The sequence below is a fragment of the Equus przewalskii genome, chromosome 32, assembly GCF_037783145.1.
Source record: "Equus przewalskii isolate Varuska chromosome 32, EquPr2, whole genome shotgun sequence".
NCBI lineage: Eukaryota > Metazoa > Chordata > Mammalia > Perissodactyla > Equidae > Equus > Equus przewalskii.
In genome coordinates, this window is record NC_091862.1 from 22864267 (window position 1) to 22879870 (window position 15604).

The 15604-nt window shown below is 42.3% G+C and overlaps 1 protein-coding gene, 1 long non-coding RNA gene and 1 pseudogene across 13 annotated transcripts in view; 1 reads left to right on the top strand and 2 right to left on the bottom strand.

Moving 5' to 3' along the window:
- AIG1 (androgen induced 1) overlaps window positions 1-5729 on the bottom strand; it is a 227621-nt gene extending 221892 nt beyond the window's left edge. For 10 of the 12 annotated variants that reach the window (XM_070602822.1, XM_070602821.1, XM_070602820.1 and 7 more), the window contains exon 1: window positions 5384-5729. In XM_070602822.1, the coding sequence (XP_070458923.1) occupies window positions 5384-5719 (336 nt within the window). In that variant the 5' untranslated portion in view covers window positions 5720-5729. The remainder of the gene's footprint in view (window positions 1-5383) is intronic. The other 2 variants (XM_070602824.1, XM_070602825.1) reach the window with 2 other exon arrangements.
- Window positions 5730-8648: 2919 nt separating this feature from the next.
- LOC139080735 (uncharacterized) lies at window positions 8649-11875 on the top strand. The gene is made up of 3 exons (XR_011535474.1): window positions 8649-8809; window positions 10377-10958; window positions 11472-11875. It is a non-coding gene; the product is annotated as an uncharacterized lncRNA (long non-coding RNA).
- Window positions 11876-11912: 37 nt separating this feature from the next.
- On the bottom strand, window positions 11913-12396 carry LOC103558599 (small ribosomal subunit protein eS21 pseudogene; annotated as a pseudogene).
- Between the last annotated feature and the right edge of the window lie 3208 nt (window positions 12397-15604).

The following is a 15604-nucleotide window of genomic DNA, read 5'->3' on the forward strand; positions in this document are numbered from 1 at the left end:
TCATGAACTAGAGTCAAGAATATTTTATTATAAGTACATAAGTAAGTATAAGACCAAATGAATTAGTTAGTATACTTATACAGTTTATTCGGCCTTTTTTAAAAAAATGTCAAAAATTCTTAGCATGTCTAAAAGCAAAAACTGCATGTTCCAGGTATACTTGACCATTTCCTGTGCTTTGAAGGCCCCAACCTTTCCTGCCTCTGAGCCCTTACTTATCTTGCTCCCTCTGTGCTTTTCTTAAATTCTTTTGCAATACAGATTTGGATAACAAAAATAAAGACTCACATTATCTTACTTTAAACCTCTACAAAAACGTCTTCACCCTATCGAAATAGAAGACCATATCTTTGCCTGGCATAAAAATCAGATACAAGAAACATGAATTATAAGAATATTTCTGTACTATATTCTGCTAAACACCAATCAAAGGCATCATTTACTATGCTACCCGATGTCCTTTATATGACAATCTGAGTGATAAATAACCTTGAAAAGTCAGTGCTTGCAAAGAACTGTATTTTTCCTGATAAATTGTTATGCTCCCTTTATTCCAACACTAGAGATAATGCAATCAAATTTGTATTCTTTTTCGCCTTGGCTGCCCTGAAGATTAGCTAAATTTGTTTCTCATTTGCAATAAATAACCTATCCCTGGTGCCTAATACTTATTTTTCTCCTTTTTTATTTTAAAATTGTAATTTTTTACAACATATATTTAATTATGTCACAGTAAAAGTCACCTTAAATATGTTTTGAAATATGTTTAAATATGTTTTAAAGGCAGAATCAATATACTGAGGCTGTGTCCTACAAGCCATTCTATGTTAAATTACAAAACGTAAACAGGGTGGCCCAGAGCAGCATTTATCAAACCAGAACGTAAAAGAAATCACCTAATGATCTCATTAAAGTGCAGATTCTAACACAGAAGGTCTGAGGGGGAGCCTGCCCTTCCACTTTCTGGCAGGCTCCCGGGTAAGGTCCATCCTGCCGGTCCTCAGACCACACTTGGAGGAGGTAGGGCCTAAGCAAGTCAGAACAGGAAGAACAATGAGTGAAATGGAGTCTTAGGAGATGATAACTCTCAAAATCGTGAGTACCACCAATGATGGCAAATGAGATAGCCAGATGTTTGGTTCAATCTTTAAAAATCAAAAGATCCGAAATCCAGCATCAATATTAATTTTTAATAACAAATGTCCAGTCCACATTGTCCAAAGAAGCTGATTCTGACTCATGTATTAGACATTCCACCACACACAGCTGAATAAAGTTCTGGTTATACATTTTTAAAAAATCTCTATTATTTTGAATGTTTGAGGAGGAAATAGGACAAGAAAAGAATACTCACTGAAAATTTGGAAGGAGAAAGTTTCCATTTATTCAAATGTTTACTAAACACCCATTATACTCCAGCACTACATTTTGAGGCCTTAACCTAGAGTTGCCTTTTTCTTTTAATTTATTTACGCTGGTTTTATTCTGATTTTTCATTTTTATTATCTTTGCGGGGCAATTGTCCTTTAATTAGTGAATAAGTGAATGATTCTGTGTCATTTGAAGAAAATTCATCAGCTTTGATGCTGGTTAAGGAAATACGTCAACATCAGTGAGTTTAAACTCTCTTTCTTTCCAGCTTATTTCCAGTCACAGTCTTCCTTCTCCTGGCATGACACGTTGCATAACGATAATTTCTAAAATACTTCATAGTACAGAAAAGACCTAGTTTTTCCAATGTTGTTCAGTTTTATAGATTCTCCTATTGTCCACTGTTACATGTACGTCTTCTCTGCATAGCTTCAGGGACTCGGTAGATAAAAACCTGTATTTTGGTGAAAGCTAAAATGAACCACTTATCTAATATACATAAAGAACTGGCTGAGTCACCGCATGAGTACAACATTTAAGTTTTTTTTCTGGGTCAGAGGATTTAGAGCCAAGTGTACCAGTTTTCTATTGCTGCTGTAACAAATTACAATAAATTTAGTGGCTTAAACGACACACATTTATTACCTTACAGTTCTGGAGGTCAGAAGTCCAGAATGGGTCTCACTGGGCTAAAATCAAGGCATCAGCAGGGCTGTGTTCCTTCTGGAGGCTCAGGGGAGAACTTATTACCCTTTTCAGCTTCTAGACACCTTCCACACTCCTCGGCTCTCGGCCCATTTCTCCATCTTCAAAGCCAGCAACGTTGCATCTCTCTGTGATTTTCTTCCACAGTCACATCTTCCTCCAACTGACCCTTCTCTTCACTTCCCTCCACTTTCAAGAACCCTTGTGATGACGCTGGGTCCACGTGGATAATCTGGGATAATCTCCCTATTTTAAAGGCAGCTGATTAGCAACCTGAATTCTCCTTTGCCATGTAACTTAACATATTCACACGTCCTGGGGATTGGAAGGTAGACATCTTTGAGGGCCTATTCTTTTGCCTACCGCACCAAGACAGTGGTCCATTTCCATTTACAAACTTGAATTTTCCTGAAGCAATTTAGTTCTCTTGAAGCTCTTGGGGAAGAACAACATAAGATTACCGATGGCAATAACTTGTATTTCAGTTTTTAACCATGAGCTCTGATTCTATTGGGATGACTTGCAAACTCAAAGGAAGATACAGACATAGCTGGAATGGCCACTGCCACACCACCATCTGCTCCCGGATACACGTCGCCTGAAGCTCCCAACTCACAGTCTGGTAAACCGAAGCCATTGTACACGGAATCAGACTGGGGTCACCAGGGTAAATGTCCCGACTTTCTGCAGTCCAAGTTGGCTAGAAAAAGAGTCTTCTCATTAAACTTTTGAGAAGCTAAACTCTTTTCCAAAATTGCTCTAGTGAGCTTGGAATCATCAAAATTGTCCAAGGCACTAAGTAATGAAGTTTATTCAGTTTTCTTAAACACAAAAAAATGAAAAGTTAAATGAGTCAATTATAGTAGCCCAATCTTTTCCCGCCATTACCAAGGACTGACAGGTTGGTTGTTTTGACAGCTGTCCAACGCTTAAGCTCTAAAGACTCGAAATCTCTAATAATAAAAAGAATAACACTTTGCACGAGTGTTTTTATGAATATATTCTAGACATACTTTCTCACAGGAACTCTTGATTAAAGATAATTATCATATTTCAATCAGAGGCCACAGAGAGTAAAAAGAATGATTGGCTGAAGGTTCTCTACAAACTGAACTGAAATATGAAACAAAGTAAAAGTTACCAATTTGGATTTATGGCCTGAATTCTGATAGACAAAAGCATATTGGTGGCGATTAGTGTTCTTTAAAATAGGCAAGTCCAAGCATCAAAGGCTATATCAACATAAACTGCATGACAGCTTGAGTAGAGTCAGACGGGCTCTTCTACAGTCTCATGGCGCAGAGGTCATGAGGGGGATATGGTTTCTCGTGAGCCTGATTTCTTAACATACAGTGAGCAGTGTCAGCACGAGCAGCCGCCATCTCTCATGGGTTAACCAACACCCTCAACTTCTACCCCTCTCACCTGTTGACCCCCCCTGCTCCCCCAAACCGTACCTAATGCAAAGGTGCTTCTGAGACCGCCCACAGCTCCTATGGCTCTGGCGGAGACTCCATCAGTGTCTTAGCTCAGCACTGCTCCTCGGCAACACTCAAATGGGCCATCGAAGCGAGATCCGACTAAGGAATGGGATAAGGCAGTGATCCAAGAGGAATTTTGTTCACACAGCCCCTAAAAGAACTCTGAAAATCTATGCACACATTTTTAAAGAACATCTAAGCATTTTTAACATACGTTTAAACACGTGAAAAGGGGACATGATTTCTAACACTCTGATACATATTTATCAGAACCTCAGGGCTGCAGACTGCACTCATTCCTCTATGGAAAATGTCTGCTATACATCATAATTGGCAGAGCCAATCCACATGGACAAGCCAATCAACCCAATGAGACTTCCTGTCAAAACAAGTCTGACTTCGTTTTCCAATCAAATAGGAAGATAGTCCTGGTAACAGCCACTTATCTTCTGAGTGCTGAAGGCACAGACAAACACAGCACAGAGCCTTGTCACATGCTGAGCCCTTGAATGAATGGGGAGGAAGAAAGGGGAACTCGCAGGTGCGCCCATGTTCAGAGGGAGATCAGTTTTCAGAAAAGAGATGGAAGTTGAGGATCTGAAAGTGAAACTCCCTGAAACACTCTATGCCCTGGGAAGTCTGGGTGTGTGCACAGCTTGGAGACTGCTGGGAAAAAGCACTTACTTCCTGTCTGAAAGTATCTAACATGATACAAATATAGGTGGTAGCTCTAAACAAAACCCCTCTGACTGCCTTTCCTTGGGGCAGCCTAAGCCTTTGTTAATATCTTAAACCAGCTATGAAGTTCTCTTCATCAATACCAGGGTCAACCATCAGGGATCATAACCTTGAGTAGCCAACTTGTGTGTGACCTTGGACAGTCGTGGCGTCCAGGAATCGGCTCTCCATTTTCTCTAATCCTTAGACTTGGTCGCTCTTGCTTTAACCCTCTGCCCACGTGATCATCTCTTAGTGTGTGGTTGACCCAACCTAAATTAGTCATCTTTCACCCTGAAGATCCTGGGTTCCACTCCGTGTTATCATTGGGTCTTTTGCTCATGTTCCGACTCTCTGGCCCTTTTAGTGCCAGAAGTGGATACGCTTTCTTTTTTTGAAAAACAAAAACAAAAACCAACAACTCCAACTGCCAAGGCTATCCTGTTGCGCCAAAACAAGAGCCACTTAGGCATCTACTGCGAACTTGTACGCGGGAAGGAGGAGCGCAAGGTCACGCTGGAAATGCACTTTGAAAATCTCTCTCCCCTAATGTTTCTGGGGTAAAAGGTTGTAAGTAAATTACTGACAATGGGCAAAAAAAACAGACGCAAAAAAAAAACAAAAACAAAAACAAAAACCTTTATTAGGCACTTTCTCTTTTTCCTGAAGAGGATTTGGGTCCTTTCAGAGGACACTCCACTCAGTTCGCCAATACCCAGTTTCCTTCAGTGACTGCAACTGGATCCCACGGCGGGTGTTCTGGAAAGCGTCTTGGGGCGAATGGGTATGAGGCCACTCATGACCAAGGTGGTCCAATCCATTTGCCAAGTCGAGAATCTTTCCGCGTCACCTCTTAGCAGGAGGTCTGTGTCCCCCTCCAAGCAGCCCACCACCTGGGCGCACCCCACCTCCACTCGTGCCCCAGCTATCAAGTAACGCCGGGTGGCTGCGAAGGTGCTGCTGCGGGGCCACTTGAGACGCAATCACCGGGGAAGAGGCGAGGACAGGGTGGATGCTGGCGGCGCGCGCGCGCAGGTGCTCGAGCACCCACAGACACACAGGCTCCGGGTGCGCGGAGGCCCGGGGTGGGGAGGCGGGGACGGCCTTACCAGATCAATGAACGTCAGGAATTTCCAGCTCCCTCCGTAGGTCTGATGCGAGGGCATCTCGATGGCCTTGTAGTTGCACAGGATGGAGCAGTAGGACAGCAGGATCGCCGCCCGCAGCACCTGGCAGGGGACGAGCGCCATGTTCGCCAGAGGCCCGGGCTGGCGCGGCGGCGAGGAGGGCGGGCGGAGGCGCGGGCGGGGCGGGCGCCGTGGGAACCCGGGCCGGGCGGGGCTGCGCGGGGCCCGCGGGACAGCGCGGCCGCGGGCCCGGCGACCTCCGCGGGCGGGCGGGCGCTCCGGGCGGCGTGGCGTCAGCGCTTCCGTCACCTCCGTCATTCTGCTCCTGCGTCCGCGGGCCCCGGGAGACCCGGCCGGGGGCGCCCCCTAGGCGTGCCAGCGGAGGGTGGGCCTCCGAGCGCGCGCCGAGCCCCGGACCGCCGCCGGGGGCATCCGTCGGGCGGAGAGGAACCTGCACTGAAGGAGGGGACCCCAGGGTCGCCCAATCTTCCACACTGCAGAGGAGGTCAAGGGGGGGGTTCCTGTTGGCCAAGTCGGGTGCTCCGTGCGGAAGGACCGGCGGAGGAGTGAACGCGGGGTGTAAACCCGCACCCCGCGGTACCCACGAATGACTTGCTTTATTTTGGACCCAGTTGGATTTTTAGTGTTAGACTACTGTTAATCACTACGAAATTCCCTTATAAATGCTATTCCGGTGGATATACTGCCTTGCATTTTTCCACAGGAACTTTATAAAGATCTTATCAATATATAATATAACAAGACAGGCTATGCACTTTGGACAGAGGTGTCTAAAGAAAAGGCTATAAAGGAACGAGTGTGAGATAAGGTTCTGCTGCGAGATTGCATTCAGCTTAAAAACGTATCATTCTGAGTTTGGAGGTAAAACCCGGTGTATAATTTGATACTAATCTTTGGAGGGTTAAATGGGTTTTGCCCTTTTACTTACTTTTTCCTACACTACAATACCAGGGCTTCATGGAAGGAAAACAAATACAAGCTGGATTCCCTCTGCCTTCCAGTAAATGTTGTCACACTGAAATTGCATCAGCCTGTGGGCAGCATTTTTTTTTTTTATCATGATCACATTTCAGCCAACCAGATGCAGGGTCAGATGATGAAAAGACCACATAGGTATTTCCTGTGGATCCATTTAAAACAGGTGTCCTCTGCAAATAGTCTCTGAGTCAGAGAATGTGGAGGGAGGGGGCAGGGAAAGCGGTCTGTCAGAGAGAAGGTGGCAACTCATGAATGTTTCCCGGAATTTTTCCAGTTCGGCTCTCAACCAAAAAAAGAAACCCAGTAAATTTCTTTAATTAGCCTTATAATTATGCTAATAGAAATTGATGTCACAAAAATCAAGATAATTCCAAGAAAATTGTACTAGCATAAAACTAGTCATTATTGAATAGTTCTTATATTTTTTATATTTTATAGTTTTTAAATTTATACTTTTGTCTGAATGAAAAAGTTCAGTGTATTTTTTTAATTGTATATCCATGTTACGTGTTCATAAGATAGCAAAATTAAAAAGTAGATCTATTGAAGATCTATCCAATGGGTCCTTAGTAAAGTTTTATGCATTCATGTGACATCCTCAAAGTTTGGTATGCCTTCCTACCTTACAATTTAGAAACTCACTAATAAGACTCTCTGTCCCTATCGTTACAAAATATAATAATATTTTCAATGAGTCACTTAAAATTTTATTCTGTGGTCAGTTTCTTTTTAAATAACGACAGCACTCAAATAAGTGTTTTGAACCTATTCCAATGTGTTTGCTTTTGTTAGTTTGTGATTTGCTAACCATGATAAGATAGTGAGTTTTGTGTGTGCTTGTTTTTTAATCAAACATTTGCATAAATTTTGACTCAAATATTTTGTGAGAATGTCAGTCTACAATTTTGGGAACTTCTTGATAACTGTGTATTAACATGTTCAGGTTGCTCTTTTTCCTTTTTAGACTATATCTAATAATCTTAGCTCTGCTTTAAAGGTATTCTTTGTGAAAAGGTATTAATCTATACACAGACTGTGTTTTTACAGGGTAAATAACACAAAGGGGTATTGCTTTTAAAACATCACCAGTACAAGGTTATCCCTTTTTATAAACTATAATACGTTATTCACTGATAAGTATTTACCTGATAATTCATATTTGAGTTACAAAATATTGTTTTTCATTGTATAGAAGAAATAACTGCGTGTCACTTTTTTGTCTTTTTCGTTCTACCATACAGTTCCTGCAGATGGGGAGAACAGCCTGACTCAGTTGAGTTTCATGGAAACATTTCCCAAGGGAAGATTTCAAGGCTCTGTTTTAACTTCTCGTTCCATTATGTTCTTGGAGTCTTGTGATGGCTCCTACTCGTAGTCTCCGTACGGGCTAAAGATCCTTTCCTTAAGAACTTCTGAAAACGGATGCAGACTCTTCATTCCTTTTTATTTTGGGGGGAAGGAGGGTGTCTGACATATTGGTGATGATAATCCTTGCTAATTTTGGAAATGAGAGAACCCTGGGTCCCCCTTATGTTGTATTTCAGAAGCCAACTTCATATTGCCATGGGTCTTTGCTTAAAAATTTAGGAGGAAGAGTCACGTTTATACACATCCTTAAAATAGTCAAGGTTTATACATTTCTTTTGGTTCTGTGTTTCCATTAGATAAGTATTTTCTAACAATATCAATATATTTGAGCAAATGATTTTTCCCTCTTCACATCTGTCTGCACCATAAGGATAGAAGTTGGGACATGTCCCTTTGAGGGGTTTGGGCATCGGAAAAATCGCCTCAGTGTCCCAGAAAAGAACACCTTTGGGTTACTTATTTTTTCTTCATTATAAAAGTAGCATATTTATGATAATAAAATAGGAAAGTTAAAAAAATTATCCCCACTCTCATCAACCAGAGAAAACACTGCAAATATTTTTGCATGTACCTGTCAGTCTTTTTACAATATGTAGTTAGTTGTGATATACTGCGCAACAATTTGCATCAAGCAGATGTTCTTGCTTTAAATTTAATGTGTCCTGATTATTTGAAATTCTGTAAGAATCATGTTTAATGATTGCATAGCATGACATAATATGAACATATATTTTGCTCAAACTTTTCTCTGTTTTTGGATATTTAGGTTGTTTCCAGTTTATCACTATAGATACACTATAGTGTCTGCATTTTTCTTTCTTTCTTTTTTTTTTTTTGAGGAAGATTGGCCCTGAGCTAACATCTGTGTGCATCTTCCTCTATTTTAGATGTGGGACGCAGCCACAGCATGGCTTGATAAGCTGTGCACAGGTCCGCACCTGGGATCTGAACCTGTGAACCCAGGCTGCTGAAGTGGAGTACCCAAACTTAACCACTACACCACTGGGCCAGCCCCTCAAAATATGAAGACAGGTCAAAAAGGTACATGTACATTGTCCCTTAAGGAATATTTGCAGAAGCTGCTGCCACGCAGCAATTCCACATTCACCTCGTTGGCCAGCACCCTTCCACGGGGCCATAGCTAGGAAAAGCAGCCCCCATTCTGAGTGGCCATGTGCCCTGCCCAAAATCAGGGCTCAGTTAGGATGGAAGGGGGATGTTATGGGTTGAATTGTGTCCCTCAAAAAGATATGTTGAAGTTCTAATCACCAGTACCTCAGAAAGTGGCCTTATTTGGAAATAGGGTCACGGCAGACATAATTAGTTAAGATGACATCATACTGGCATAGGTATGTCCTTACTCCAACATGACTGGTAGCCTTGTAAGAAGGCAGAGGGAGAATGCCATGTGAAGGTAGAGGCAGAGATTGGAATCACGACAAGCCAACGATGCCAAGGGTTGCAGACAGTCACCAGAAGCTAAGAGAGAGTCCTGGCACAGATTCTCCCTCCCGGGCCTTAGAAGAAACCAGCCTTCCTGACACCTTGATTTCTAGCCTCCAGAACTATGAGACAACAACTTTCTGCTGTTTTAAGCTATCCAGTTTGGGGTACTTAGTTAATGACATCTCTAGGAAAGTAATACAGGGAGAAAACAGATATTGGAAGACCACTAACAGTTTCTACCACAACATCCAATCAACAGTCAAATTCCAGTACTTTGTTCTTTGCAGTATTTGTTAACTCTGAGCCTTCATCTCTATTTCTGCCTCTGGTGCCTCATTGAATAACGTCTATAGCTGGCTTCCAGCCTCCATCCTTGCATCTCCACGTCACCCTTATCACTGTCCTAGAGTTAGCTTCCTGAAACTGTAGGTCAGATTACATCTCTCCTCTCTTATTTTTCCCCCAAACTCAACATTTACTTTTGCTCTTCCATGCCCCTTGGGCACTAATGATTCATATCACCTTCTCCATCTGTCGAAATTCTACGTCTCTCTCAAAGCCCAGCTCTGGCAGGAGGTCTCTGATAAAGCCTATGCTTGCAAGTACTTTGCCAGCTAGGAAGCACTGTCACATACTGAAGAGCAGTCGTAGCATCTTCCAATGGAGCAGCCCGTGAGCTTCCCTGGCGTGACCACCGCCACCCTCCCACCATGGGATGACCCTGAGGTGCCCTTCACATGGAAGTAGCCCATCCATAGGGGACATGGTTGTCAGAGAGCATTCTTTCTTTTGTAAGATGGAAAGTGTATTGCCCAATAGATTGAGATTATGTGAAGCAGCTAACTAAATTATCCCCTTGGGTCCTAGACTCTTTCTCCATAGAAGGCGAGCCTTTGGGGCAGCTGGTAGCCTCTGCAGGAAGGCAAGGTCACAGAAATGTGGCATGCAGGGATGGTGGGATGGGCTGCCATTTCATACCATATTAAGCAACTTTCCTCCCGAATTAAGGGCAGCTAAAATGTCTACAGTCCATTTATTGGCCCTCTGTGTTTGTTATCCTCAGAGGTAGTTAAAAGTCCCTTTTAGCAACACTTGTAATAAACATCCAACACAAAAGAGGAGTTCGATCAAATTAATCCAAATACCATCATTTTCTTTTCAGGAAACACGGGATTTGCCATGAGAGGTGGCAGCGTCAAGCGGTCCCACCAAATGCCAGAAGCCAGTTTAAATTATCTGTGGAGGTGGCCGGCTGACAACAGGGAGAACTCTCACTGCCCTCGTCCCCGGGGAAGCCCAGGCAGGCCCACTGGAGCCAAGGCTAGCTCAGACACCTCGCCCCCCAGGAGCTAAACATAGAGTTTTCATTCCTCTCAAATATTCATGTGTCAAAAAAAAGTAGGTGAATTGCCCACCTCACTGACAGCTGAGCTCACACGTAGAAGAAGATAGCAGTCCCACACGGATGTTTGGGAGATTCCCTGGGAACCCAATGATCTGGCTGGGCCAAGCCACGGTTCTGAGAAAGTCGGAAACTGCTGGAAGGATTTCTGAGAAATAGTTCACTAGTGCAGCCCTCCTCATCCCTACTTTTCCTGTTTTACTGTGTATGTGATGACTGGAGCTGCAGTAGCCATCTTGTAAGAATGAGGAAAAGAAGCCGAGATCTCAGAGATATTTGCCCTGATGTCTGTAACCTGCTGAACCAATGCCACCAGTGGCTTCCTTTCAGACTTCTTGTGATGTGAGAAAAATAACCCCCATTTGTTAAAATAATGTAGTAGGATACTCTGTCACATGCAGCTAAACGATGGTGCAGGGGGATATTTGGGGTTATTTCCTGGCATGCTTCAAAAAGTGCTGAATCATAGGTTAGTGGGACAGTACTGAGGAGACCAGGGTTCAAATTTATGTATTTTTTATTTAATAAATACTCATATAACACTTACTGTGGGCCAGGCTCTGGTCTAAGCACTTCACAGATATTAACTCAGCCTCACTGAGGATGGTTACTACCAGTATCTCCATTTTACATAAGAAGAAATGGAGGAATCGAGAAAATTAGATAAACTGCCCAAGGTCACACAGCCAGTAAATGGCAGAGCTGGGATATGAAACCATGTCTTTTGGGTTCCTCATCACTACACGAGGCTGTCTGGTGCTGCCAGTCAGTACACATCACATCCCGGGCTCTAACACCCCTTCTGTGACTGACGAACGGTGTGAGTTTGATTGTGTTTTCTCATCTTTATTTCAGCATCTTTGTGGACATCATTGTTTGATTTATAAGGATGAGAAGATTTTAGCTAAGAATTCCAAGAGCCGCAAATCATTTCATCATAATTTTCATCCAACTTCCATTATTGGCAATCTTTTGGTTAACGTCTGGCCACGTCATTTCATCTCATGGCACATGAGGCGTCTGAAAGTTGTCTTTTAAAGACCTGAGGGGCTGGCAGGTGGCGTGGTGGTTGGATTTGTGTGCTTTGCTTCTGTGTCCCTTAGTTCCCTGGTTTGGACCCTGAGTGTGGACCTACACACTGCTTATGGAGCCATGCTGTGGTGGTGTCCCACATGGAAGAAGAAGAAGGACTTACAGCTAGACTATAAGAGTGAGTGCTGGGGCTTGGGGAGAAAAGAAAAAAAAAAAACTTGAGCTCTATTGTCTTTATTTTTTATTTATTTATTTTTGGGGGTCTTTTCACTGTTTATAACAAGTACTTCCCATGCGTGATCTTCTCCAGTCAAAAGTTCCTGGAACAAAAGGAAGGACAACGCGAAAACCTTCTCTCTGGAGAATTCCTAGGCCTCTGTGTCCACACGTGAGCCCTCTTCATACTTTGAGACGATGCCGTCAGCCTTGGGCGGTCAGAGAATGGGGTCATCTGAGTCACCCATCTTGCAGATGGCCCCTCACATGGCGTAGGTCTTAAACTGGCCGTTGAACCTGCCTGTCACCTCATCAACCTCGGCCACCTTCCTTTGGATGGACGCGTGATCCTTGGCGCCGATGATGCAGCTGCTGGCGGAGCGTTTCCACGGCACATACAGGTCCACGAACTCACCAGTGTCGTTCTGCATGTCGAGGGCGCGTCTGGTGCCATCACGCCGAGCGCGAGCGCAGGAAAGCTCTATAGTCTTTAAATGAATGTTTCATCAATATCTATTTATGCTCGATTTACCCATTATTCCTTTCATAGAAATTACATTTTATCACCAGATTCATCCAAGAATTATACTGTTCCATTTATTTTCTAGAGTTGCATAATAATGTTCCTTTAAGTTTTGCTCAATTGATGAATTATTTTCTTTCCAGATACCCTTTTTTTATACCATAATAAGTATTGGAGGCCAGACATATTAACAGTCACAGAACGATCTTACGATTGCAGTCACAGTTTCCGATTTGGAGGAAAACTTAGAGATTACCCAGTCCCGTCTCTTCACTTTGTAGATGATGAGACTGAGGCTCCGAAGAATTAAATGACTTGCCTGAGGTCACACCGTTAGTTAGCAGCAGAGCTGGATCTAGAGCTTTCCTTAGGGTAATTTTTTCCTTTTCTTTTATTTTGTTTAAATTAGATTTTGTTTTTTCAGGGAAGTTGTAGGTTTACAGAAAAATTGAGCAGAAAGTACAGAGAGTTCCCGTATACTCCCTCTGTCCCCCCCACACAGTTTCCCCTATTACTAATATCTTGCACAGCGTGATACATTTGTTGCAACTGATCAACACTGGTAATGAAAGTCCATCCTCACATTAGGGCTGGCTCCTCCTGTGTTGTACAGTTCTATGGGTTTTCTCACGTATCCACCGTTAGAGAATCATGCAGAATAGTTTCACTGCCCTAAAAATGCCCTGTGCTCCAGCTCTTCCTCCCTCACTTCCTTTCCCTGAGTCCCTGGCAACCATTAATCTTTTTACTGTCCTATAGTGTTGCCTTTTCTGGAATGTCACATAGTTGGACTCCGTACAGTACGTAACCTTTTCAGACTGACTTCTTTCACATAGCAATATGCATTTAAAGTTCCTCATTGTCTTTTCGTGGCTTGACAATTCACTTCTTTCTATTGTTGAATAATATTTCATTCTATGGATGCACCACCATTTATTTATCCATTCAATTAAGCACATCTTGCTTGCTTCCAAGTTTTGGCAATTTTGAATAAAGTTGTACAAACATTTGTGTGCAGTATTTTTTGTGGATGTAAGTTTTCAACCCATTTGGGTAGATACCAAGGGGCACAATTTCTGGATTATATGGTAAGACTATGGTTAGCTTTGTAAGAAACTGCCAAACTGTATTCCACAGTGGCTGTACCATTTTGCATTCCCACAAACAATAATGAGAGTTCCTTTTGCCCCACATCCTCATCAGCATTTGATGTCAGTATTTTGGATTTTAGTATGTAGTGGTATCTCATTGATGTTCTAATTTGAATTTCCCTAAATGACATACGATGTTGAACATCTGTATGCTTATTTGCCATCTGTGTGTGTTCTTTGGTGAGGTGTCTATTCAAATGTTGTGCCCAGTTTAAACTGGGTCGTTTTCTTTTCTTTTCTTTTTTTTTTTTTTGAGGAAGATTAGCCCTGAGCTAACTACTGCCAGTCCTCCTCTTTTTGCTGAGGAAGCCTGGCCCTGAGCTAACATCCATGCCCATCTTCCTGCACTTTATACGTGGGACGCCTACCACAGCATGGCATGCCAAGCGGTGCCATGTCCGCACCCAGGATCCGAACTGGTGAACCCCGGGCCGCCAAGAAGCAGAACGTGCAAACTTAACTGCTGCGCCACCAGGCCGGCCCGTGGGTTGTTTTCTCATTGCTGAAGTTTAAGAGTTCTTTGCATATTTTCCATACAAGTCCTTTATCAGATATGTTTTGCAAATATTTTCTCCCGGTCTGTGGTTTGCCTTTTCATTCTCTTAACAGTATCTTTTGAAAAGCAGAAGTTTTAAATTTTAATGAAGTCCAGCTTACCAATTCTTTCTTTTATAGATTTTCTCCTATGCTATCTTCTAGAAGTTTTATGTTATCTTCTAGAGTTTTGTAGTTTTGCATTTTACGTTTGGGTCTGTGATCCATTTTGAATTAATTTTTCAAAAGGTGAAAGGTGTAAGGTCTGTGTCTAGATTCAATTTTTTCAATTTCATTGATTTCTGCTCTCATTTTTATTTCTTTTCTTCTGCTTACCTAGTATTTAATTTGCTCTGCTTTTTCTATTTTCCTAACGTGGAAGCTTAGATTACTAAATTTACATCTCTCTTCTTTCCTCATAATATGCATTTAGTTCTATAAATTTCCCTCTAGTCACTGTTTCCACTGCATCTAACAAATTTTGATAAGCTGTTTTTTTCACTTAGTTCAAAATATTTAAAATTTTCTTTTTCTTCTTCTTCGACCCATTTGTTATTTAGAAGTGTGTTGCTCAATCTCCAAATATATTAGGATTTTTCCAGTTTACTTTTTTGTTATTAATTTCTCATTTAATTTCCTTGTGGTCTAAAAGCACAGTTTGTAGGATTTCTGCTGTTTTAAATTTCTTAAGATGTGTTTTATGGCCCAGAGTGTGCTCTGGAAGCTTGGTGGAAATTCCATACGAACCTGGGAAGAATGCACATTCCGCTGTTGTTGGATGGAGTATTCTATGAATGCCAAATTAGATCCAGTTGATTGATGATGCTCTTCAGTTCAATTATGTCATTACTGATTTCCTGCCTGCTGGGTCTGTCAATTACTGATGGAAGGGGTGTTGAATTCCACCCCCCCATAATAGTGGATTTGTCTATTTCTCCTTGCTATTCTGTAGATATATATTTTTTGCTTCATGTGTTTTGATGCTCTGTTATTAGGTGCATGTACATTAAGGATTGTTATGTCTCTTGGATAAATTGACCCCTTTATTATCATGTAGTACAGTTTTAGTTCACTCAGGCTGCTATGATAAAATACCACAGAGCAGATGGCTTATAAACAACAGAAATTTATTTCTCACAGTCTGGAAGCTGCAACTCTGAGATCACTGTGCCAGCATGGTTGGGCGAGGGCCCTCTGCTGGGTCGTAACCTTCCTGTTGGGTCCTCACCTGGTGGAAGGGAAGGGAGCTCTCTCATGACTTTTTATAAGGGCATGTATAAAAGGGCATGATAAAAAAGGGCATTGCTTTCATTCATGAGGGCTCTGCCCTCAGGATCTAATTATCTCTCAAAAGCCCAATTCTTAACGCCATCACATTGGGCATTAGGATTTCAACGTATGAATTTTAGGGGGACACAAACATCAGACCATAGTAAGTACCCTTCCTTATACCTGATGATTTTCCTTTTTCTGAAGTTGACTTTGTCTGAAATTAATATAGCTACTCCAACTTCCTTTTGATTAGTGTCAGC